Here is a 25,775-nt window from a genome sequence, read left to right as displayed (position 1 = left end):
AGTAGCTAGGATTACAGGCATGAGCCCCCACACCTGGCTAATTTATTATTTTTGGTAGAGATGGGGTCTCCCTATGTTGCCCAGGCTCAACTCCTGAGCAAAAGCAATCCTCCCACCTTGGCCTTCCAAAGTGCTGAGATTACAGGCATGAGCCACCATGCCTGCCCCTGTGGGGTTTATCCAAGCACAAATCAGACCATTTCCTTCACTTGCATTAGACTCTTCTATAGCTCCCCAGTGCCTTCTAAATAAGTAAGCTTCTCAGGCTGACATTTGAGACCCTCCTCCCACATCCCCGCTGCTCAGACAGGTTATGTGGCCCCAAAGAGTAAAGCCAGACCTTGTAAACCAGTCACCTGGAGGCAAATTAGGTCTCATATTGGGTTAGGTGAGGGAATAGACATCCCATCACAGAATATATTTTAACAGAATTTGGGCAACCAGCTGTGGAAGGAAGCAAATTCCTGCCCTGGATGATCATCGGGGGAACAGATTCCAGGTCTGAGATATCTCAGAATGTTTGTTTTTGTTTTGTTTTGTTTTTTGAGACGGAGTCTCGCTCTGTCACCCAGGCTGCTGCAGTGCAGTGGCTTGATCTTGGCTCACTGCAACCTCCACCTCCCGGGTTCAAGCAATTCTCATACCTCAGCCTTCCATTTAGCTGGGATTATGGGCGCCCACAACCACGCCTGGCCTTTTTTTTTTTTTTCCCCCTAGAGAGGGTCTCACTATGTTACCTAGGTTGGTCTCGAACTCCTGGCCTCAAGTGATGCTCCTATCTCAGCCTCCTAAAGTGTTGGAATTACAGGTGTGAGCCACTGAGCCTGGCCCGAAAATTTTAAAGATCATAAAAATTGCCAGCCTTTGTGAAGATTTGTGGCAGGCACGATGGCATTTCATGTGGATTCTTTTGTGGTGTGTGGTGTGTGTGTGTGTGTGTGTGTGTAGTGTCATGTACTTTAAGGGATTTCTGAGCATCTTTCTAGCTACTCATGACTTTTCTTTATATGCTGACCGTAGTGACCATAGAAGGCCATGCTGGCCAGGCGCGGTGGCTCCTGTAATCCCAGTACTTTGGGAGGCCAAGACGGGCAGATCACTTGAGGTCAGGAGTTCGAGACCAGCCTGGCCAACATGCTGAAACCCCATCTCTACTAAAAATACAAAAATTAGCTGGGCATGGTGGCGGGCACCTGTAGTCCCAGCTACTGGGGAAGCTGAGGCAGAAGAATCACTTGAACCCAGGAGGTGGAGGTTGCAGTAAGCCAAGATCACACCACTGCACTCCAGCCTGAGCAACAGAGCGAGACTGTCTCAAAAAAAGAAAAAAAAAAAAAAAATAGGCCATGCCAAGGTCACATTTAAGCAAAGGCCTAAAAGAATAAGTCGTGTAGACTTTAGGGAAAAACACTTCTGGCAGAGCGAACAGCAGTTGTGGAGGCCCCGAGTGTGCCTCAGGCACACCCAGCTATCCCAGGGCTTCCCTCCTCACTTCGTCCCATCTCTGCTCAGATGTGCCTTCCCAAGAGGTCTCCCGTCCATCCCATCCGGTCTAAACCAGTCCTCCAAGTTCCCAGACTACTGCGGCTCCTTGCTATACTTTTCCTTTATGCATTTATTACCCGGAAGTTATCTGATCATTGTCCGTCTCCTCCATGAGAACACTGAACATCAGTTCATGACAGCAGAGCTTTTTTGCTTTGTTTTTGAGATAGTCTCACTCTGTCACCTGGGCTGGAGTGCAGTGTTGCGATCTTGGCTCACTGCAACCTCCGCCTCCCAGGTTTAATCAACTCTCCTGCCTCAGCCTCCCATGTAGCTGGAATCACAGGCACGAGCCACTATGCCCAGCTAATTTCTTTGTATTTTTTAGTAGAGGCGGGGTTTCGCCATGTTGGCCAGGCTGGTCTCAAACTCCTGACTTCAGGTGATCCACCCACCTCGGCCTCCCAAAAGTGCTGGGATTATAGGGGTCAGCCACCATGCCCAGCTATTTCAATCTGTAACAACCCATATGGCCTGGTAACAGCAAGCCCCTGGGAATATATACATATAACCCACGTACGGACTGTGCTATTTACTCCTCACAACCATCTGCTAACGTACTACCATCACCCCATTTTAGAGATGAGGAAACTGAGGGAGAGGTGCCTTGCCTAAGGTTTACATAGCTACCATCTGAGTGCCTACATGGGAGTGCTTCATTTGGTCTCCAAAGGTAGCCTATGAGACAATAACTTTTTTTTTTTTTTTTTTTTTTAAGAGACAGGGTCTTCCCATGTTGCCCAGGCTGCTCTCCAACTCCTGGCCTCAAGTGATCCTCCCACCTCAGCCTCCTGAAGTGTTGGGATGACAGGCAGGAGCCACTGTGCCTGTCCTGTTATTCTATAAATGTAGAAAACGAGGCACTGAGAGCTGAAGTAACTTGCACAGGATCACAAGCCAGCTGGGAAGTGGTAGAGCTTGGATTTGAACTTACACAATCCGGAACTCATACTCTTAAGTAATACACAGTGCCACTGTCCATACAGGAGACACATGTGGCTATTTAATTAAAAGTAGCCGTCACGGTGGCTCACTCCTGCAATCCCAGCATTTGGGAGGCCAAGGCAGGAAGATTGCTTGAGCCCAGGAGTTCAACACTGCAGTGAGCTACAGCTACACCACTGCACTCCAGCCTGGGAGACGGAGTGAAGCCCTGTCTCCAAAAAAATTTGTAAGGCTTTTTTTTTTTTTTTGAGACAAGGTCTCACTCTGTCACCCAGGCTAGAATGTAGTGGCACGATCACAGCTCATCAGAGCCACGCATAACCTCCCGGGCTCAAGGGATTCCTCCCACCGCAGCCTCTCACGTAACTGGGACTACAGGTACACACAATCTCGCTGGGCTAATTATTTTGTTTTTTTTTTTTTTTTTTGAGACGGAGTCTCACTGTGTCTCCCAGGCTGGAGTGCAGTGGCGTGATCTCGGCTCACTGCAAGCTCCGCCTCCCGGGTTCACGCCATTCTCCCGCCTCAGCCTCCCAAGTAGCTGAGACTACAGGCGCCCGCCACCACGGCTGGCTAGTTTTTTGTATTTTTAGTAGAGACGGGGTTTCACCATGTTAGCCAGGATAGTCTCGATCTCCTGACCTCGTGATCCACCCGCCTCGGCCTCCCAAAGTGCTGGGATTACAGGCTTGAGCCACCGCGCCCGGCCTATTTTGTATTTTTTTAGAGACAAGATTTCACCATGTTGCCCAGGCTGGTCTCGTACTCCTGGATTCAAGCAATCCTCCTGCTTCAGCCTCCCAAAGTGTTGGGATTACAGGCATGAGCCACTGCGCTCAGCCTAAAACAAAATTTAAAAATTCAGTTTCTCAGTCACGCTAGCCACATTTCAAGTGCTCGGAAACTTTATGTGGTCACTGGCTACTGTACTGGACAATACAGATCTAGAACATGAACCAAGCATCACAGAAAGTTCCAGTGGAGAACACTGCTACATATCTGTCTGTTTTAGTTAGGAGTCAACATTTTAAAATAGGGAAATTTAATATAAAAACCCCAATTTTAGCTGGGCACGGTAGCTCACATCTGTAATCCTAGCACTTTGGGAGGCCAAAGCAGGAAGACTGCTTGAGACTTGAGACCAGCCTGGGCAGCAAGACCCCATCTCTACAAAAAAAAATTTGTTTAAGTTAGCTGGGTGTGGCAGCACGCACGTGTAGTCTCCAAGAGGGTACTCAGGAGGCTGAGGCAGGAGGGTCACTTGGAGATCACTTGAGCCTGGGAGGTCAAGGCTGTAGTGAGCTAAGATCACATCACTGCACTCCAGCCTGGGCAACAGTGAGACCCTGTCTCAAAAAAAAAAAAAAAAAATTCCCAAGTTCTTGCTTCTTTTCAACAACTGGCATGTCAAGCAACCCCAGGCCCCCTCTACTCCAGGGCCACACTGGCTGGAGCCAAGCAGCAGTTGGCCTGTTGAGAGGGGTGATCTCTGGTCCACCAGAGCCCCACTGGGCCCATAACACAGTCTCTCCACAGCAGCATGGCAGCTACCTGTCTTTAAAGCCAAGTGCCATCCTCTCTTCCCTTCTCCACACATGGGGAATCTGTGGTCAGAGGGAGATGTATTTTTTACAGATCACACAACACACAGGAAGACACAGCGAGGGTTTTTACATTCCCAGACCAGGGTGAAAAATATGCTCTGATCCAACAAAGCCCCCACTCTGTGCTTGGCAGCCGATCAGCTACTGTGGGATGGTGACCCGAAAGTCCCGGACCTCATCCCGGTGCCCCCATCTGGAGACTCTCGGGACACAGCAGGTGTGGCATCTGGGATGTACTTTATTGGACAGTGGTGGCCCAAGTCTTGGTCTGGAAGCACTGGGGCCCTGGACTCCGGCACTGAGTTTGAGGAGGCCCAGAGTTCAGGGCTGTCTGGAGCGAGGCCACAAGCGGCTGGTGAGGGAGCCGAGGAAGAGGTTCTGCTTGTTGGACTTGGAGAGCTCAGCCAGGCGCTGCTGCTCCTCCTGGGGTCGGGAGACAGATGGAGGAGCGGGTCAGCCCAGGGAGGACAGAGCCTCCTCCCAGACGCCCAGCTCCCCAGGCCTCAGCCCAGGGGCCACCTTTCCTCCTGACTTCTGCCAAGTCCAGACCCCTTTCCCCAAACCCTGGGGCCCCCAGCCCAGACACAAGGGACCCTAGACCTCAGCTCCCCAGCCCAGACACTGGGAAGAGCCAGCTCTGAGCCGCAGGAGCCTAGGCTTCAATGTTTGGGGGATGCCAGACTCCAATACTAGGCACTCGAGATATTTAGGCCTGAACTGCAGTAGCTTCTCAGGCCCCAAACTCTCATAATCCCCTTCCCCAGATCCCAGGGACCCCTCCCCTGAACCTGAGATCCTATCCCAGACCCTGTTATCCCAAGGTGAATGCTGGTGAGATCCCAAGTCCGAACCCCAGAGCCCTCCTCATCAGACTGCATCATCCTGCCCCTGGCCCCCTGCACCCCATGACCCCTGTCTCGATGTGGCGGGCAGGGGGAGTTCCCTGGGGGGTCCCCAGGCCCAAATCTCTAGGGACTTCTTCTCTGGGCACTCAGGGACTCCCAACTCTAGGAACCTAACCTAGAATCTGGTGAACTTCAGCCTAGATCCCTGGGAATCTTGCCCAGATGCAATCCGTACTCTCAGTCCCACTTCCAAATTACCAGGGTCCCACCAAGACCATCACAACTCTCCCCACAGCCTTGGGCCATGTGCCCAGGGATCCTCTTTCCAGACCTGATCTAAAACCCACAGTCCACCTCCACAAGGTGACCCCAGACCTACTCAAGACCATCAAGGGCAACCCCTCTTCCAGTCCAGTCTCAAAGCCTTGCCTGTCTCCTGTTCTCAGAGCAGGCTGCAGAATCAATGCATCCCCTCATTCCGGCAGCCCTACGGGACAGGCTGTGTTATGTCCCCCTGGTTACAGAGACTGAGGTGGAGAGGAGGTATCTGCTCACGGTCACACAGCCAAGCCAGGAGTGTGGAGTTGGACTGCTCTGGGCTCCTCCTTCAGGAGCCTCAGAGCCGATCCTCCACTCTGGGCATCTGAGCACCAACCTGCTCTAGCCGGCTTTGCCGCTGCTTGAAAGCTGCCAGCGGATCATCCTCCAGGGCGTAGTGCTCCAGCACAGTTCGCACATCCTCCACACCGTTCAGTGCAATGGCTGTGGGCACAACAGGGGGTGGTCAGCCAGGCTTCTGAAGGCCAGAGGCAGGCAGGGCCCACGAGGGGAAGGTCCCACACTGGGGCAGGGGGGTGGTCAGTGCTACCTGGAATGCTTCTAAACACTCTGAAAGGGTTCCCTTGAACATCCCCAGGTATCCCCTGAACATTCCATGAACATCCTAAGAAGCTCCTAAAGACTCCAAGGTGCTCAGGTACCTCCTGCACCTCAGTCGCCCAGCCACGAATAATGCATTTATCCTTCCTCTTCAGAATCAGGGGCTCTAGGGTTAGAGGCCAAGGGATCAGGGGTCGGCCTTACTCTTAAGGAAGGCAGACAGGTCCAATAAGACCCGGTCATCAGAGTTTCCGTCCCAAGGCCGCAGGGCGACGCCGTTATAGGGCTGTAGGCGGAAGGCTTCCTTCTTGCAGTCCACAACTACTACTCGAGCTGGATCCCGATTCAGACATGAAATGTCCTGGAAGTGAGTGACAGATCAGGTCAACATCTGTGCCCAACTCTCCCCCCATCAAGAAGACCCAAAACACACAAAACATACATACACAGCATCACACATACTGGGATCACAATGCCAGGGCCTCTCAAAGACCAGCTTTGGATGATGGCATCGACCCCCACAGAGGACCAGGCATGGCGGCTCACGCCTGTAATCCCAGCACGTTGGGAGGCCAAGGCAGGAGGATCACTTAGCCCAGGAGTTCTAGACCAGCCTGGGCCACACAGCGAGATCTCATCTCTACAAAAAATTTAAAAATTAGGTGGGCATGGACCAGGCGCAGTGGCTCATGCCTGTAATCCCAGCACTTTGGGAGGCCGAGACGGACGGATCACCTGAGGTCAGGAGTTCAAGACCAGCCTGGCCAAAATGGTGAAACCCCATATCTACTAGATACAAAAAATGGCGGGGTGTGGTGGCTCACGCCTATAATCCCAGAATTTTGGGAGCCCAAGGTGGGCGGACTGCCTGAGCTCAGGAGTTCAAAATCAGCTTGGGCAACATGGCGAAACTCTGTCTCTACTGAAAATACAAAAAATTAGCTGGGCGTGGTGGTGTACACCTGTAGTCCCAGCTACTCGGGAGGCTGAGGAAGGAGAATCACTTGAACCTGGGAGGGAGAGGTTGCAGTGAGCCAAGATCACGCCACTGAACTCCAGCCTGGGCAACAGAGCGAGACTCCATCTCACACACACACATGCACACACACAAAAATTAGCCAAGCGTGGTGGTGTGCGCCTATAGGCCCAGCTACTCGGGAGGCTGAGGTGGGAAGAACACTTGAGCCCAGAAGGTTGAGACTGCAGTGAGCCGTGTTCACACCATTGCACTCCAGTCTGGGTGACGCAGCAAAACCCTGTCTCAGAAACAAAAAACAAAACAACCCCCAGGATGTTGGGGAGCTAATCACACAGACTCCTAGACCCAGGGCCTAGCACACAGAGAGGCCATTAGGAAGTTCCCTGGAGAGGGAGGCGGCCACTCTCGTGTTAAACCCCTGCCCAGGTGACTGTGGTATGTTGCAGGTTTAAGAACCTCTCACTCAAGTAAACAGGTGCAGACAGATCTGCAGCCATACCCAGGGAACCACAAAGACAGGCTCCCAGACACAGACCCTTCAAGACCCTCGATCACAGTCCATGTATTTCTGAATTCCCAAGAACAACACAGACGCCCCTCCCCAGGACACAGACAGAAACAGAAACCCAACAGACACACAGACACTTGGAGCCAGATCCACAGAGGCCCATTCACAGATCCAGACTCCTGAATATATCACTGGCCACAGTAACAGACGCCAGGTCAAACAAACCACAACCAGTCTCATATGTACAATTATAAGCAAACCTTCCCAGAAGCACTAAGTTACAGACACAGCAAGATAAAACCAGCTCCTAAATGGTACGTTCTTACCACTAACCCCTGTCTTCTTTAGAGAGACTTCATTTCCCCCCACTCCCGCACCCAGATTCCAGGGAACAAAGAAGAGTGCAGATGTCTGGCCAAGGCTGGAGGCAGGCGTGTGCCTGCCAGCAGGAATAGAATCTGGGCAGAACCATAAGCCAGGTGAGGCTAGGGTCAGAGCTAGGCCCTCCTTTCCTCAGGTGGTGCCAACCCCACCAAATCCCAGAGGCCCATCCATGAACCCATGGCACCTTAACATGGTGTCCATCCATGTATCTTGTGGCATCCCGGAATAGGCGGTAGGAGATGAAGCCGTGGGGGTCCACGCTATCAATGAGTGGAAATGCAGTCTGCGGGTGGGAAGGGAGGGAGAAAAGGTCAGGCTGAGCCCTGGTCTTCCAGATCTCTACGCCTCCTGCCACACTGACCTTCCTCTCCCCTGCCCCAGAGCCTCACCATGCCAGTCTCTGACGTAAAGATGACAATTTCATATAAAGGGGCGAGCTGCTGGAACAAGGTCTCGATGCCTGGGCGCTTCTTAAACCTCCAGCCAGTGGCCAGCTGGGAAGACAGTGAGGACAGTGAAACACCAAGACCCAGAGGCCCTCAGAGTCCCCAAGAGGACAAAGATCCAGCCTAGGGGATTCTCAGAACAGAGTTCTCTCCCTCTGTCTTTGTGGCTCTTGGAGGTTAAGAAGTACAACATGGGTGTGACTAAGGGTCTGGCTCCTTTGTGGCGCTTACAACATGCCTGGGCACACCTACACCACCCTACAGAGTGGGTGTTAGCATGACTGCCTTCTCCCAGCTGAAGAAAGCGAGGCAATGACAGGTAACATCTCCTCCCCAAGATCACACAGCACAGTTAGGGCTGAAAGTCCACCTCATCACAACCCCGCTGCCCAGGTCTATCCCCAACCCACTGCCTTTCCCGGGACACACCGACCACTCAGGATGCAAGAGGACGCCAGTGAGCTCCAAAACGAGCGTGTAGGGTGGCTGGTAGTACGGCTCCTGCAGAGGGTCTGGGAGAAGGCAAGGGCTGGTGGGCTCGATGATCATCTGTGGGAGAGGGATGGATGGGGGCGCTCAGACAAGGAGGCCAGGGCTGGAGACATGGGGACTGAGCCCAGGGCTTCTGCTCACCTGTCTATAATCTTTGAAATATTTGTATGTCCGGCGCAACTGCTGTACCAGAATTGGATCTAGGAGAACACCAGGCACAAAGAGATTCCACAATAAGCCGCTGCTCAACCTCCCAGACTAACCAGGGGTTTCTTATCTACCAGATACAAACAGGTCTGCATACCCACCTGGTTTGAACTAACTCACTTCTAGGTCCAAAGATAGAAGGCAATGACATACCGCCAGATAGGAACAGAGATTCATTTACCTGCCCCGTTTTAAGCTGATACTTACATCCACATACTACCACAGGTATGAAACAGAATGCTTATACATTGGCCCACTTAAAACCCACATACAAGGCCGGGCACGGTGGCTCGTGCCTGTAATCCCAGCACTTTGGGAAGCTGAGGCAGATGGATCACGAGGTCAGGAGATCAAGACCATCCTGGCCAACATGGTGAAACCCCGTCTCTACTAAAATACAAAAAAAAAAAAAAAAAAATAGCCGGGCGTGGTGGCACGTGCCTGTAGTCCCAGCTACTCGGGAGGCTGAGGCAAGAGAATCACTTGAACCCGGAAGGTGGAGGTTGCAGCAAGCCGAGATCACGCCACTGCACTCCAGCCTGGCAACAGAGTGAGACTGTCTTAAAAAAATAAATAACCCACATACACATAAATCTGCCGACATTACGCCAGTGTATACATACTTTTTTTTTATAGAGACAGAGTCTTGCTCTATTGACCAGGCTGGTCTTGAACTCCTGGGCTCAAGTGATCCTCCCGCCTTGGCCTCCCAAAGTGTTGGGATTACAGGCGTGAGCCACTGCACCTAATTTATGCCAGTGTATTTTGCCCACTTTGAATCACTAGGCTTCCAGATCTGCCCACTTTAAGCCAGTGTGCTGAATCTAAACCACAATGAATATATAAACACATCTGTACACTGTAAAACAGTGGTTCAGAACTAGGAACAATTTTGTCTGCACGCCTACCCCTGGGAAATTTGGCAATGCCGGGAGATGTAATTGATTGTCGCAATACTGGCATCTAGTAGGCAGATGCCCAGGATGCTACAAAAATCCTTCAATGCACAGGGCAGTCCTCTATAAGAATTATCTGGTCCAAAGTGTCAATAGAGCCAAGGGGGAAAAACCCTGGTTTAAGTGAATATACTGACTCCAGTTTACTTTCTCATTTTAACTTATTTTTTTTTAGAGGTGGAGACTCACTCTGTCGTCCAGGCTAGAGTGCAGTGGCGGGATCACAGCTCACTGCAGCCTGTAACTCCCAGGCTCAAGTGATCCTCCCAACTCAGCCACTGAGTAGCTGGGACCACAGGCACAGGCCACCACTCCCGGCTAATGAATCTAGTATAAACAGTAAACTTACATGGCTGCCTACTTTAATATAGTATTTTTAGGGTAATACATGGGCGTTCCTCTTAAAAAAACACAATATATTGGGCCAGGAGTGGTGGCTCATGCCTATAATCCCAGTACTTTGGGAGGCCGAGGAGAGTGGACCCCCTGAGGTCAGGAGTTTGAGACCAGCCTGACCAACATGGCGAAACTCTGCCTCTACTAAAAATATAAAAATTAGCTGAGCGTGGTGGTGTGCACCTGTACTCCCAGCTACTTGGGAGGCTGAGACACGAGAAATATTTGAACCCGGGAGGTGGAGGTTGCCGTGAGCCAAAATTGCACTACTGCACTCCAGCCTGGGCAACAGAGCAAGACTATGTCTCAAAAAAATAAAAAATAAAAACAGAAAAACACAATATTGAAACCAGTTAGGCTAGTAAACATATACACTTTAAAACTTCAGATTTACCTGCCCAATTTAATTCAGCATATTATTTGTGGAAGACAGCATGATTCTACAACTGCCCGGTTAAAATGGCACTCACCCACCTGCCCAGTTTGAAACAATTAATGTATTAACATGACTGTTTGCAAACGTCCCCCAACATAAACAGGTGGCTTTCTGGACCCACCAATTTCATTCTTCTCCTGGGAAGAGCCAGGTATGACACGATTGACAACTAATCTCTACTATCCAATTTGTCATAAACTTCACCACCAAAAGCTGGTTAACCAGATGGAGAGGGAGGAAGGAGGCATTGTTTTGAAAATGAGCCTAATGGGGTAGGGGCTTGAGGGGGATGGGGAAGGAGTTGGGAGCTGCAGATGCTTGGTCTAAGACACAGGAACCCATGTGTCTGGAGATAGGCCACGCTGTGTCCCCAAGCCCTCCCACCCAAGGCTCCCCTCCCCCATCTGTCTCTGACCATCTGCTCGGGGCTGAGGGGCCAGGGAAGCGGGCTTGGGCTTTGTAATGTCCCTCCCCACAACGCCATCCAGCTGCTGGCTCCCCCACCTCCCCAGTGGAAGGAGGAGGGGCCGGAGACACCAGATGGGGAGAGAGACATCCTTACAAATGACAGAGTTGAGAGGGTCAGGGACTCCAGAATCTGTGCTTGTTTACTCACCATTGTCAAACTCATCAGGAATCTGGGAGGTGGAGAGAAAAATGGAAGGTTTAGGATGTCAGAGGCAGAACCCCATCACATACAGAAAAGGAATCTCCAGGACCCCAACAGGAATAGGCAAAGGTCACTGGGAAAGACAGGCTCACTCCAGACAAGCAATGTGCCTAAACAGACCAAAGAGGACCCCTCTCACCCACAGCCTAGGACTCCTGGCAAGGCCTCGGTCTCTTTCCCCCTCACCTTGGCACCATTTTCGTCCACTGAGTTGTTTCCTGCAAGGGAGACCAGGATGAATATGAGGAATTAGGGCCCAGTCCCCTGGGTCCTGAGGGAGGAGTGGGATAAAGGGCCTGGACTCCTGGATCTGAGGAAAGAGAGTTAGAGGCACAGCCTCCTGGATTCAAGCCAGGAGGGGGCTGGGAGCCAAGATTCCTGGGTCTTTGAGAGAAAGGGGGCTGGGGCTGGGACTCTTGGGTCTGTGGGATAAAGGAACTAGTGGAAGGCTGGATTTTTGGGTGCTGAGTAAAGACAAAGTTTAGGAAGCTGATTCAGGCCTATCCTTCCCCATCTTTCCCTCTTTCCTGTATCCTGGTACAGGAACCAACTAGAAAGACTAGAACCTTAAGGAGCAGAAGGGAGAAGAAAGAAGACTTCCCTGGTTTTCAAGGTAGGTGTCCTATTTGGCTGCCCTATTGAGGAAGGAGCCAGGGAATGAAGATGAGACACGTTGGTAGGGGGTAAGAGTGGGAGATTTCACAGTGGACTAGGGAGGCCAAGGAACAAAACTGGAGGGCAGGGATATGTCCCTCACCAAAGATATAGACGACGCTCACGGTCCCACCAGCTCCAAGCAGCCCAGCAAGCCAGAGCGCAACTTTTTTGGCATAGCTGGGACCCTCTGAACCCGGCTGCTGCTGTGGCCCTTGTGCCTTAGTGCCCCCGCGGCTCCCGATCTCTGCGGCCTGCGATTGAGAAAGGGGAGGTCAGCTAAGAGAGAAGAGAGGTCAGGATGGTTCCAACCTTCCAGTACAAGAAGAATCAAGTTCGGGAGCCAAGAGGCAGACACCCACAGAGCCCTGGACATCTGTGTCCCTGGAGGCGCAGTCAGGAAGTGGGGCGCTCAGAGGGTCAAAAGCAGACTGTCCCGCACCAGGATGCCAGGAGTTTTAAGAGCTAACAGGCCAGGTGCACAGGATCCTGAAGGCAACAGGACTGGAGGGTCTGCAGTCCAGAAAAGCAGAGCACGGAGAATAAGGGATGGGAGGGCCTAAACACTGGGATGAGAGGAAACGGAGGTCACAAGTGGTGGGGGAAGGGGGACAGACAGGACGGGGAGTTACGACATCCGGCTGCTTGGGGCTAAAGGTAGCAGAGTTACAGGGTAAGGGATGGGAGCGGAGGCGGGGAGGGGCAATCACTTGTCTGGGGCTTGGGGAACTCGGGTACAGAAGTGATAGAGTTGGAGGTCAGAATGGCTGGGTCTCTGTCAACATGGAGGCAGGTCGAATTGGAAACCCAAACGTCTACCTCATCACCACCAACGCCACAGAGAAAATAACTCCCACGGCCAGACTGGGACTCCAGCATACCAGGCCCCTCCTGCTCAAGTATCACCTGAGTGGTCACTGAGATGGGGAACCGGTAACCTTCTCCTCCTCCGGCACCCACGTGGGTGGGAGGTGGGGTCTAGAGGACACATCTGGGTTCCCAGCCTCCAGCCTAGGGGAGCAAGTGTTGTCCACCCAGGAGGCTGGGAAGGGCCCCAAAACGCAAGCGGCGTTTCATTCAGCACCCTGAGGTGAGGCGTCCCGGAACCCCCAAGGGGCGGCGATATGTCCGGAACTCCAGGGAAGGGACCCCACATTCAGAGTGCCACCCTCGTTCCGCTCACCTGATCTGGGGCCCGGGGGGGCGGCGTCGCCAACCTCGTGCACAGTCCCCGCGAGCCGAGCCGGAGCCCGCTCCGCAAGCGCGAGCACAGCGCTGCCGAGGCCGCCATCTTGCGCTGACGCCACGCGGCCCCGCCCACTCGCTCCCTTTTCACCCGCCCCGGGCCGGAGCTACAGCCAATGGAAGCGCGGAGGCGGGGCGGGTGGACGGAAGCCCGAGAGAGACCAAAGTCATCGGGCGGATTGCTGCAGGCGCGCTTGCCTCTAACCATTCTCCTGGCTGCCTCTGGGGGGGCGCCAACTGGGATCCAAAGTCATCTGGACCACGCCCCGCTTGGGCCTTGCAGAGCGCCACCGCCCCTGCAAAGGACGCAGCGAGGGAAGGGATCACACTCATTGCCCAGAGGTAAAGCTGAGGCCATAATGGAGTCAGTGGCTGCCTGATTTGTCCAAAAAAATAGTCACGAGTCAGGTCGCTTGTCTCACTGTGTAAGGGCATCGGCCCTCACCTCCCAATTGTCAGAAATATACATTGAGGCCCTGAAAGCGACCTGAAAAGCCAGTCCTCGAAAACTCTTTTGGCCAGGCACGGTGGCTCACACCTGTAATCCCTGCGCTTTGGGAGGCCGAGGCAGGAGGATCGCTTGAGGCCGGGAGTTTGAGACCACCCTGGATAACATAGCAAGACTGCCATCTCTATTTTTAAAATTAATAATAATAGGCCAGGCGCGGTGGCTCACGCCTATAATCTCAGGACTTTGGGAGGCTGAGGCAGGCAGATCACCTGAGGTCAGGAGTTTGAGACCAGCCTGGCCAATAAGGCAAAACCCCCTCTCTACTAAAAAAAAAAAAAAAAAAAAAAAAATTAGTCAGGCATGATGGTGCACGCCTGTAGTCCCACCTGCTGGGGAGGCTGAGGCAGGATAATCGCTTGAACCCGGGAGGCGGAGGTTGCAGTGAGCCTAGATGGTGCCACTGCACTCCAGCCTGGGAGACAGAGGGAGACTCCGTCTCAAAAAAATAAAAATTAATAATAAAACTCTTCCTCACATGGAGCTGGGAGGAGGAATCTGTTTTCTCTCCCATTCCTTCCTACTTTTTTTTTTTTTTTTTTTGAGACAGAGTCTTGCTCTGTCACCAGGGCTGGAGTGCAGTGGCGCGATCTCGGCTCACTGCAAGCTCCGCCTCCAGGGTTCATGCCATTCTCCTGCTTCAGCCTCCCGAGTAGCTGGGACTACAGGTGCCCGCCACTATGCCCTACTACTTTTTTTGTATTTTTAGTAGAGACCGGGTTTCACTGTGTTAGCCAGGATGGTCTCGATCTCCTGACCTTGTGATCCGCCCGCCTCGGCCTCCCAAAGTGCTGGGATTACAGGCGTGAGCCACCGCGCCCGGCCCCTTCCTACCATGATTTTCTATAAAGGACTGGAGAGCCAACCATTTTACCTGAGGCTCAGCCAAAGAACAGCAGTATCTGGCTGTAGAGGGCTTGACTGACAAACGAATTAGAGGCTATAGATAGACACTACAAACCTCCCCTAAATTGAGTGGAAGAAAAATCAGATCCTGTTTATGTAAACTTTAAAACCAAATACCAAGGTAGTAAAAATACGAATTCAAGCAAGGGAAAGACACAACGAACTCGGCACTCCTGGTTACTTCTGGGGGAATGGATTGGGGTGCTGCTGAAGTGGGTCCTATCTAGTACATATTGTTTCCTGTTTCCTCCGCTGGGTGGTGGGGACATGGGTGTTCTTGGTATATAACCTTGAACATCTGAAATGTTTTTTGTTTTTGAGACAGAGTTTTGCTCTGTCACACAGGCTGGAGTGCCGTTGGCGCAATCTCGGCTCACTGCAACCTCCACCTGCCAGGTTCAAGTGATTCTCATGCCTCAGCCTTCCAAGTAGCTGAGAATACAGGCGCCCACCACCATGCCTGGCTAACTTTTTTTTGTATTTTTAGTAGAGACAGGGTTTCACCATGTTGGGTCAGGCTGGTCTTTAACTCCAGACCTCAAATGATCCGCCCCCCTTGGACTCCCAAAGTGCTGGGATTACAGGCATGAGCTATCGTGCCCTGCCTGAAATGTTTTATAGTACATTTACATTTGTAAAAAGACAGGAATATCTAACGAGGAAGGGAAACAGGTTCTGGGTACTAAGCCCCAGTCTCTAAGATTGCACCCACTGGATAAGCTACAGCAATCCTGGTGTCACTGCTATCAGGGTTCAAGGAAAAGGACCACCGGGCACTGTGGCTCACGCCTGTAACTGCAGCACTGTGAGAGGCCGAGGCAGGAGGATCACTTGAAGCTAGGAGATCGAGACCAGCCTGAGCAATATAGTGAGACCCGTCTCTATAAAAAATTTAAAAATAAAAAAATTATCCAGACATGGTGGTGCACGCCTGTAGTCCCAGCTACTTAGGAGGCTGAGGCAAGAGGATCGCTTGAGCGCAGGAGGTTGAGGCTGCAGTGAGCAATGACTGTGCCACTGAACTCCAGCCTGGGCAATAGAGTGAGACCCCCATCTCAAACAGAAAAGAAAAAATAAAGGACCATTGGCCAGGCGCAGTGGCTCACGCCTGTAATCCCAGCACTTTGGGAGGCCGAGGCGGGCGAATCACAAGGTCAGGAATTCAAGACCATCCTGGCCAACATAGTGAAACCCATCTCCACTAAAAATACAAAAAAATTCACTGGGTGTGGTGGTGCGTGCTACTGGGGAGGCTGATACAGGAGAATCGCTTGAACCTGGGAGGCGGAGGTTACAGTGAGCCAAGATCGTGCCACTGCACTCCAGCCTGGTGACAGAGCAACACTGTCTCAAAAAAAAAAAAAAAAGAAAAAAAAAAAAAAAAGACCATCAAGCACTGTATCCTGCACCACAAATCTAGGTTTCCTGGAGGATACTGTGATTTTCACTTTGCATAATTCATGCCTGAATAAGATATAATGTCTTCAATCACATGACAAGCTCTACTCTGATCATCTCCTTCCTATGTCTTCTCATACACATTCCCCTCAAGAGCCCTGTGGGGCAGGTGCTATCACTATTATCTAGATGGGAAAACAGATTCAGATAGCGTCCTGTTATTTGCCCCAACCACAAAGCAAGGAAGTGGGGTCTGCAAATGACCCCACTTAAAGACACCTCATTCCCACGGGGCGCGCGCGCGCACACACACACACACGCACCCCCCTGTTATTTGCCCCAACCACAAAGCAAGGAAGTGGGGTCTGCAAATGACCCCCACTTAAAGACACCTCATTCCCATGGCGCGCGCGCGCGCGCACACACACACACTTTTAGACCAAACAGCTTCGTTTTATTGAAAGACGGTACAACAAAAGCAAGCTGTGGGGAGGAGGTACAAGAAGGTAGGGACCCTCCCCCAAACTCTACTCAGATTCCAATGAGCACCAGGGAGGGAGAAGATGGAAAACTAAAAAGAAAAATAAAAGGAAATCCAGAACGATCGGCCTAGCCCTGCAGCAGGATCTTGTGTCACAGCCAAGGGCCAGGGAAGGAAGGACGACCACTCTTCACCTGCCGAAGTCCACCCGCCCTGCCTGCTTCAGGCTTCCAGGAGCTTCCCCAGGAAGCGGAGGTTGAGGATCTTGAGCTGCTCATCAAGGTCCATACGGACAATGCCATCCTCACCATCAATGCTCAGCAGGACGCCCGTGGCTTCCCGATCCTCGCCTAGGATCACTTTCACCTGGGGGTGGGGGTAACGTGGTCAGGGTCCGTGTCAGCACCCAACACCCCCATCTTATCTCCTTGCCCCCTGCCCTTACCTTGTTGTTCTTCGTGGGGGTGATGGGCTCCAGGTGCTCACTGGAAATGCTGACGACCTTCTCACTGTCCTTCAGGTACACGGAGCACATGCCCCCCTGGAGGATGGGGACAGCTTGGTCAGCCTGTCCTGCTCCCAACATGGGACTGAGGCCCACACTCCAGGGGACACAGGCTCAGGGCTCATTCTGAGAACTCAAGGTGAAATGGGGGCAGGAAAGGCCAAGGCTGGGGCTGGTTCCAAGGCCTGGGGCCTGTGGTACATGTCAGGGTAGGTGGACAAGGTGACCCAATCAGCAAGGGAAGCATCAGAATGAAGCTAACAGGCAAAAAGGAGACTGCTTCTTGACTCTTCAGGACCCAAACTTGCCTCAGCATCTTCCCCACACCTGCTCCTTTTCCTGGACCTGGTCTCAGGGACCACCCCATGGTCTGCAGGCCCCACCAGAGCTCTGGACCTCATCTTGGTCACCTCCCTTACCAATAAGCCCCTAGCTCTGAGGCCTGGCCATTCAGCCCGTGAAGGCCTCTCCCACCTGCCTCCTGCCTCATCCCCACAGCCCTGCACTAGTGCAGCCCAACCTCCCCCTGGGCTCCCAGCCAGTCTCCCCACCCCCAATCCATCACTGATGGATGGAGAATTCCACACCACAGATCTGCTCCCACCCCTCTCCTGCTGAGATTCCTCCTTGGCTCTCCGGCGCCCTCTGGACAGTCTAGGTCCTCCAAGCTGGTGCAGCCAACTCTCTGGTCTCATCACTCACTTTTGTGTGTTTTTTTTTTTTTTGAGAGGAGTCTTGCTCTGTCGCCCAGACTGGAGTGCAGTGGCATGATCTCGGCTCACCACAACCTCCACCTCCTGGGTTCAAGTGATTCTCCTGCCTCAGCCTCCTGAGTAGCTGGGATTACAGGCGTGCACCACTACGCCCAGCTAATGGATTTTTTTTTTTTTTTTTTTTGTATTTTTAGTAGAGACAGGGTTTCACCATATTGGCCAGGCTGGTCTTGAACTCCTGACCTCAGGTGATCTGCCCACCTCAGCCTCCCAGAGTGCTGGGATTGTAGGTGTGAACCACTGCCCAGTCCACTTTGGCTCTTTATGTTCCAGCCACAACAAACCCTTCAGCTCCCGGACATGCCCAAGTTCTCCTCACCTCCAGGCTTCTGCACATGCAGTTTCCGCCATTTGGAACACACTCAACCCAGTCATTTTCCTTAGCTTACTCCTATTCATTCTTCAGGTCTTGGCTCAGATGTCTCCTACCCCAGGCAGCCCTCTCTGATTCCCCACTAAATCGGGTAAGATGCCTCCTTTGGGTTCACATGGCTCCCCTTGCCCTCTAGGCTTTCTCCATTCCAGCTCTGCCCACTCTGGGCTATCACCATCTGGGGACAGGTCTGTCCCCAGTTTAGGGGGTACGAAGGAGAGGATGCCTGCTCACCCACCACCCTGGGCCCCACGTACCGTGACACTGCGGATGACACCTGTCTGTCCCACCACCTGTGTATCCAGGTAGGTGTCCCGCACCTTCACCTGAATGTCAGTGGTTACCCAGTCGCTGGAGTTCTGCTCGATGCCTGAGCCTGGCGTGTGTGGGTTGTAGCCACCAGGGGAGGGAGCTCCAGGTGTCATAGGACTGTAGCCAACAGGGCTCGGGCTGGGACTAGCCTGCAGGGGAAAGAGGAAGTGTCATTGGGAAGAGTCATCTGGCTTGGCCAACCCTACAGGCCCAAGGCCACCCTAGCCCACCACCCTGAAGCGCAGGCAGGCAGACCATTACCTGATAGGCCATGGGTGAGGGTGTAGGGTGGTAGCTGGCTGGGGAGTGGGTATTCTGGTAGCCTGCTGGGCTTGGCGCCACCTGGTGGTAGCTCTGGGGACTGGGGCTGGGCTGGTAGGAACCTTGTGGGGAGGGGGCAGCATAGGGAGAGAACTGGTCTGTGTTGTACCTGCAGAAACAGGAAAGAAGGGGGCATTTGTTGGAGCAGGGAGGGGAAAGGAGGCGGTGGCTGTAGGAGGGTTTGGGCAGGGGCAGAGGAGGGCGGGCCCCAGTGGACTCACATGGCCGGCGTCCCTGGTGTCTGCGGGTTGTACTGTGGGTTGACCTGTGGGGACGAGGGGTCTGGGTAGCCAGGTGTTTGGGGATTGGGGGTTCCCCCATAGGCCTGCGGGGACGGGGTGGGCTCATCGTCGAAGGCATACTCATATTCTTCCTCAGCCCTGTTGGGAGAAAAGTCTGTTGAGAGCAACTGTGGTGATAATGCGGAGGATGCTTCCAGAACAGCACCCTACACCAGACCCCGAACTGAGGCAATTTCATTCTCACGGGAGCCCCATCCAGAGGCACTCCTGATGTTACTTCCCTTCCACAGCTGACACTGTGGCGGAGAGAAATGAGGGTGCCCTCCCAAGGTCACCCCACCCAGGCAATCTTTCTCTAGGCCCAAGGGCAACCACAATCACTACTGATTGGGGCTGGAGAGGAGGCCGCTTTACCCCTGCCCCGCCATGCTATGCCTCCTCCTTCAAAGGGACCAGCCTGGGGCTGGGAGCAGAGAATGCTGGGTGGCCCCACAAACCCCTCCATGCCCAGACAGCCAGCATCACCCTCACACGCACCAGCACACATCGGAACCTGGGGAACCCTGGACTCACCGTGATGGCGTGTTGGGGTTGTTGGGGTCCCAGGCCCCACTCTGGGCAGGAGTGCGGCTGCCATCATGCAGGGGCGTCTGCGAGCCGTAGTGTGGGGTGCGGCTGCCTGGAATGGGGGAGATGAGTGTGTCTGTCAGTCCTGTCCCTCCTCTAGGTTCCCCCAGCCCCTCTTCCCTGTCCCCTGCGGGCACTCACCATCCTGGAGGGGCGTCTGTGAGCCATACATGGGTGTTCGGGAGCCAGAGCCATACATGGGCGTCTGGGAGCCATACATGGGCGTCCGCCCATACGTCGAGGTCATGCCACCCGGGCGCCGTGAGCCCCTGTGGACGTGGAGAACAAATGGGGTGAGCAGGGCCCTCTCACTGCCCAGCAAGCCCCAGCCTGGTCCTCCCCAGGCCCCGCCCGTACACCGTGGTGAGCCGCTGACGGTCCACAGAGATGGTCTGGCAGGTGGAGTGCAGCTCCACACGGGCTGTGGACTCTGTGGCATCCTTCACCACACCGATGTAGCCTGCGGGGGGGCAGGAGGTCAGGATGGGCAGGCTCTCCTTCACCACGTCCCTCCCCAGGCCTCCACAGGCCTCGCAGGTCACCTTTGTAGGGCCCCTGGGAGATGCGCACAGTCTGGCCGATGAGTTCGTTGTCCCTCCGGCCCCGGCCCCTGCTCATGCCACCACTGCCGCCACCTGGACTACCAAAGCCGCCACGCTGACCTGGGGATGGGGGAGAATGTCACTGGTCCCCCACTGCTGTGCCCACAGCGAGGGCACCATCAGAATGCCCTCTTCACTTGCTTGACTCCTCCCTACTTGCCCACCCCCCGCCCCTTGGCTTTCCTATGGAAGCCCTGACCATTCCGGGCTGTCACTGCGGCGTCTACCCTCCTTTGGGTGGTGAGCCCCCTAATAGCAGGGCCTAGCCCAGCACAAGCACTGAGTGTGGGCTGAACAACCAAGTTCCTTCCAGCTGCTTCTACCCACCACATCCCGAGCCTGAACCCCTCACCTCCAGCACTGGGGTGCATGGGGCTGCTGATCCGGGGACTCATAGGCGCAAAGCCACCCACGGTGAAGTTGGTCACATCACGGGGCTAGGAGAGAAGCAAGGAGTGAACTGGCAGGCAGGGGATGGGGGTAGCAGGGTCTGGGGACAGTCCCCCAGCCCCCACACCACCCTGAATGCCTCCAGGTGGGAACAGCTCCTGCTAGGATCTGCCCTGCTGCCACCCCTCCCTCCTTCTGGTGACAATGCCTCAATTTCCTTTGGGGAAACTCCCAGCCCTCTGCCATTGTAAGCCTGTCAAGGGGCCTGGGCTTCCACTGGCCAAGGAGTGGGACTAAAATATGGCTAGTTAGGAATTTAAACCCCTAGAGACACAAAAACCACAAACCACAGGAAGTCTTCATTCCAGGTGCAGGGCCCTGAGGAGGCCACCCAGCCACCCACACCAGAGCCCTGAATTCCTCTGTGCCACCTGCTCCTGCACACTTCCCTACAAGCCCCACCTCAGGGCCTTTGCACTTGTTCCCCCAAAATGCTCACTCTCCATCCCTTCATTCAGGTCTCTGCTGCAATGTCGCCTCCCACGGAGGCCTTTCTTTACCCTCCTCTGCCTAAAACGGCAGCCCTGGTCACTCCCTGTCTCCTGAGCCCGTTCTGTTTTCTTCACAGCGCTTGCCTCACGCTGTACGATGGGTTTATCTGTCCGTCCATCTCTGGAGTATCGGCTCGGGGAGAGCAGAGGATTTTTTTGTCTTGTTCACCACTGGTTCTCCAGTGTCTGGCACCTAACAGGTGCTCAGTAAAATGAAATGAATAAATAACTTGGTGAACAGCTCAGAATCCCAAATAAACCTTTTCACTCTTTGGCAAGGACCTGACAATGACACTGCTCTCCTAATCCCTCAAAAGCCCAATCTTGTCACTTCTGGGGCCAGAGGAGGCTGGAGAGCTGAGCCAGGTACCCAACGCACAGGGTCCCGCCATGCCCACCTCACCTTCGAGCCCCCAGCCAGCACCAGGTGGCGGGTCTTGCAGACAAACATGCCCCCGTTCTCCACCAGTTTCTTGCAATGCAGGAAGGCGAAGCTTCGGAAGAGATGGCGAATCTCCCCCTCTCGGCCCTAGCCAGGGAGAGAAGGGTCACTCTCTTGGCCATGGCCCCCTCACCCCCAACCAACCAAATTCCTTCAGATGCAGTTCAAAAGCAGGAACTTGTACTCACTGAGTGGGGGCCATCAATGACCTTAACGATGTCTTTCACATGGATGTTGTTCTGCTCTGAGTCCAAGGCCACAGCAAAGCGGTTGTCTTTCTTACGAGTCACGGCCTGATGTCTGACAGTCACCACCTTCCCGTACATGTTCAGCACCTACAGAGGGAGAGCAGGGAGGCTATGGCGGAGAGAATAGGAAGGGGAGACACGGGGCAGGGGTTCCCTAAAGTGGGATAATCCTTCCTTGCGGAAGATGGTTCCAAGCTCCACAGGGCATCAACTCCCTGGCTGCAGGGCAGGCCGGCAGAGTGCCACCCTTTAGGTACTAGGTCAACCAAAAATCTTCCCAGTCATTCTAACACACTTTTTGGGAGGAGACTCCACCCCCTGATTGGGCAACAGGGACCTGAGAGATGGAAGGGGGCACTGATAGCAACATAACAGCTAATTGTTCATCTATCACTCTGTGTCAGGCCCTGTAAGATTTCACCTCAAAACTTCCTCTGAGGTGGATTCTATTATGATTTCCATTTTACAGAGGGAAACTCAGGCTCAGAGAGGGTGAGTCACTAGCCCAGGGTCACACAGCACAGAAGCAACAAAGCCGAGATGTGGATGTGGAGTCCAGGGTCCTATGTACTGTGCTCCGTGACTCCCACATCCATGAGGAAGGGGCAAAGGCAGGAGGACACATGTGGCACTCCATCCTTGAGCGAGGAACAGCCACCAGGGTACAGATCTAACCTCAGGGAATCATTCACTACCAACAGAGTAGACATTGCTCTCGTTTCCATTTTACAGGGTGTGAAACAGGCACGGGGAGGGATCAATGACTTGCCACATGCCCACTATCAGCCAGTCAGAGGTGAGTGACAGAGCCAGGTGTACGACCCAGAGCAGTCTGGGGGCTCTGCCACCTCCCAGGATGAGGGGTTGAGGGACAGGAAGCCTCCTAAAATCAAGTCCCCGCCACAGAGCACTACACACACACCTGAAAGGTCTCCCGTTCTAGTCGCACGATGACACCCACAGTCTGGGGATCCAGCTGCACCAGCTCGCCCCATTCATGCTGGCCCCCAACATCCACACCTGATGCTGTCTCTGAGCAGAGCTGCAGGTCCCGGGGGAGCACCTTCAGCTGCCAGGGATGGTGAAAGGGGTGAGGCCCAATCCAGCTGGCTTGCCTACCTGGGTCTCCTCTTGGAATGTGCACCCTTCCCCAACCCTTCCATCCACCTACCTCATGCATGGTGAGGTCAGAGAACAGGATAACAAAATTCTCCTCTACCCGCACAATGAGGCCTGTGTCGCCCTCGAATCGGCCGGCAATCACCTTCACGTGGTCCCCCATCTTGAAGTATTTCCGAAGTTCCTGGGCTGGGAACTCCAACATGTCCTGGGGGATTGGGTGTGGGGACCATCGACGAGCAGGTGAGGGGAGACCACCACAACCTGCCTGCCCCTCCTGTCTTCAGAATCCACTCATGTTCTCAAAAACCCCACTTAAGGCTCATACCACCCACCCCAGACTACCTTAGTCCACCTGGACGATCCCTCAGACTGCCCCAGAAGCAGCTGACCCCAGACACAGGACACCAACCTGGACAACCTTTACCCCAGCCCGCCCTCAAGACACACGATGCCTACCTATACCCACACAGACAGCCTGCCCCTCAGACACAGGACCCCCGACTGGAAAGCTCCTCAGCCCCACCCAGAGACAGCCTCACCCCACACATCACATTAGGCCTGCACAACCCCTCAGACACACACCAGACACAGACACACACACACCCCCCAATCTAAGCAAATAAAATCAAGCCCCCACCTCGGACTACTCCATGGTTAATCACACTCTCAACCCAGTACTGCCCAGATATCTTGCTTTTCAGAAACGAAAGATAGACCAAGCCACTTTCCAGAGACAGACACCACCAGGCAGGCCTGCTGCCCGCTGACCCTGCGCTATACTTAGACAGCGCCTCTCAGGCACCTGAGAACACTAGAAGGGCCTCAACTTACCCTCCGGGAAACCAGGTGTCACCAGGCACACCACCATGTCATATAGCCACATACAGTCAGATGTGCCTGAACGCACCAACCCCTGCACCTGGGAACACCGGGCACCCACCTTGAGGTCCTCATGCTTGGGCATGATGGTGATCTTGTTGCCATCCACGCTGAGGATCTTGCCCTGCAGGTTGATGAGCTCGCCCTCACAGACCTCCACATTGTCTCCAGGTTGGAAGTTGTGCTCCCGCTCCTTCCCTGCAGGGGCAGTCATAGGGCTGACTCAGGGGCTGCTGCCGTGGGCCGCCCCTGCTCCTTGGCGCAGGTTACAGAGGGGGATCAAATACCTGTGCTCTCAGTCACCACCTCCAGGTCGATGCCCTCTGGCTGGTCCTCAAACTTCTCTAGCTCAGAGAGTGTGGGCTTCACACCCTCCGTGATCTAAGCCCCGAGGTGTGAGGGGAAGAGAAGAAAATGGACCAATGTCGGTGTGACAGCCCAGCTCAGTGGGCTCCAGGGGAATAATTCTCCTAGGGAACACTCCTAACTTGAGGAGTGGGACAGACCCAGATAACCCACAGCCCAAGGCCTGGCCTGCAGGAGAACACTCACCCCACCCCCATTACCAATGCCCCTCTGGGACCCTCACCACAGCAGACATGGCGAAGCTCTTGAACAGAAAGCCCTTCCGGCTGTAACGGTTCCCCTCAAAGATGAGGAAGTCACCATCAGAGGCAACATCGCCCCCCAGGGACCTGGGATTTTATGGGGGAGAGAAAATTAGAAGGGAGAGTCAAGGAGACAGTCTTCTTGTACCTCAGTCTTCTCAGCTGGCTACAAAGAGAAAGGACCCATCCCATCCCAGCACACACCCTCTTGGCAGCAGCGACTTCTCACAAACCCCAAAGGCCCGCCTCCCACCTCCCTGCACTCCTCCACCCACTCCCTGATTTATCTGTCACCAGAGCACCGATCACCATCTGACAAGCTAGTGTTTGACCTGTCCCCGTAACTAGCATGTCAGCTCCAAAAGGTCAGGGATGTAACATTCACTAAATTTCACCAAGAATAGTGCCCAGGACACAGGAAGTGTGCAGTAAACATTAGCTGAACAAAGTAACAGTATCAGACAATGATATCAGTTAATATTCACAGAGCACTCAGCCTGGCCTGCACATTCATGACCTCAGACTCTTCCCCAAATCTGTGACATCAGTAACTGCTCATCATTCCAGGTGAGGGAATGCAGGCTCAGGAAGGTCACACCACACACCCAAGGTTGCCAAGCCAGAGTCTCGACAGGATTCAAAAGCAGGCAGGTGGGACTCCCAAACCTGTAGCCCCTGGCCCTGAATATGGAGTGGGGGCCGCTTAGGCTTAGTCCTGTTCCATGTCTCCGGGGTGGGGAAGGAACCTCCTTCACTCTCCAAAAGGGAAACGCATGGGAGGAGCAGGTCAAGTTCCTTCTGCACTCATGCAATCGCCTTCTCCCATGGTGAACCTGGGAGAGGCCAGCATGCTCGGCTGGGCATGCTGGGGTACTTGCTGAGCTGGCTTGCTGCGGGATGGGGAGGGGAGCACTAGGGTTTGCTCTTTGCAGAGAGAGGTTCAGTTGAGTCGAGACCAGTGGTATAAATGGGTCCAAACTCAGGCAGGTGAAGTATTAGCAAGGCCCCTGGGCGCAGACTGAAAGGTGCATTCCACAGCTCTTCCTTTATCTGAAGGAAAGCCTGCCTGGCTGAATCACACACAATTAGTTCTAGAACAGGACGAGAGGGAAGAGTGTTACCAGCACCTCTCATTTCTCCATGTCCTCCTCTCTGTCCTCCCTGCCGGAGCCCCCAATTGACCCTGGGATGTTGAAATTCCTGGGCTGCTCCAATTCTCTACCCAGCTGGGGGGCATCCTGAGGGAAAGGGGCTCCATACCCTCCACATCTCAAGTGGGCATAAGCAGATCAGGAA

General features: G+C 53.8%; 3 protein-coding genes and 1 non-coding gene across 13 annotated transcripts in view; 1 reads left to right on the top strand and 3 right to left on the bottom strand.

Moving 5' to 3' along the window:
* GMFG (glia maturation factor gamma) overlaps positions 1 to 25,775 on the top strand; it is a 259,854-nt gene that overhangs the window by 85,274 nt on the left and 148,805 nt on the right. The window lies entirely within an intron of this gene.
* Positions 4,145 to 13,564, bottom strand: TIMM50 (translocase of inner mitochondrial membrane 50). Its single transcript, XM_015123912.3, is given in 13 exon segments — positions 4,145 to 4,517; positions 5,595 to 5,701; positions 6,023 to 6,179; positions 7,874 to 7,972; positions 8,079 to 8,183; positions 8,565 to 8,684; positions 8,769 to 8,827; positions 11,239 to 11,260; positions 11,479 to 11,510; positions 12,050 to 12,200; positions 13,130 to 13,423; positions 13,426 to 13,461; positions 13,463 to 13,564. Coding segments are annotated over 13 exon segments (1,371 nt in total). The 5' UTR covers positions 13,550 to 13,564; the 3' UTR covers positions 4,145 to 4,415.
* Positions 16,436 to 25,775, bottom strand: part of SUPT5H (SPT5 homolog, DSIF elongation factor subunit) — a 34,352-nt gene continuing 25,012 nt past the window's right edge. For 7 of the 10 annotated variants that reach the window (XM_015123807.3, XM_077976019.1, XM_077976020.1 and 4 more), the window contains 17 exons: positions 24,461 to 24,566; positions 24,159 to 24,252; positions 23,933 to 24,069; positions 23,042 to 23,197; positions 22,793 to 22,939; positions 21,811 to 21,957; positions 21,584 to 21,709; positions 20,592 to 20,676; positions 20,180 to 20,299; positions 19,995 to 20,097; positions 19,779 to 19,906; positions 19,584 to 19,689; positions 18,990 to 19,148; positions 18,709 to 18,877; positions 18,393 to 18,596; positions 16,930 to 17,025; positions 16,436 to 16,850 (listed from right to left, as the gene is read on the bottom strand). In XM_015123807.3, coding sequence (XP_014979293.1) covers positions 16,707 to 16,850; positions 16,930 to 17,025; positions 18,393 to 18,596; positions 18,709 to 18,877; positions 18,990 to 19,148; positions 19,584 to 19,689; positions 19,779 to 19,906; positions 19,995 to 20,097; positions 20,180 to 20,299; positions 20,592 to 20,676; positions 21,584 to 21,709; positions 21,811 to 21,957; positions 22,793 to 22,939; positions 23,042 to 23,197; positions 23,933 to 24,069; positions 24,159 to 24,252; positions 24,461 to 24,566 — 2,227 coding nt within the window. In that variant the 3' untranslated portion in view covers positions 16,436 to 16,706. 10 annotated transcript variants of the gene reach the window in all.
* LOC144337592 (small nucleolar RNA ZL116) lies at positions 25,017 to 25,087 on the bottom strand. The gene has a single exon (XR_013410806.1). It is a non-coding gene; the product is annotated as a small nucleolar RNA ZL116 (small nucleolar RNA).

Source organism: Macaca mulatta, chromosome 19 (genome assembly GCF_049350105.2).
Source record: "Macaca mulatta isolate MMU2019108-1 chromosome 19, T2T-MMU8v2.0, whole genome shotgun sequence".
Lineage (NCBI taxonomy): Eukaryota > Metazoa > Chordata > Mammalia > Primates > Cercopithecidae > Macaca > Macaca mulatta.
This window is presented reverse-complemented; position numbering and strand designations above follow the sequence as displayed.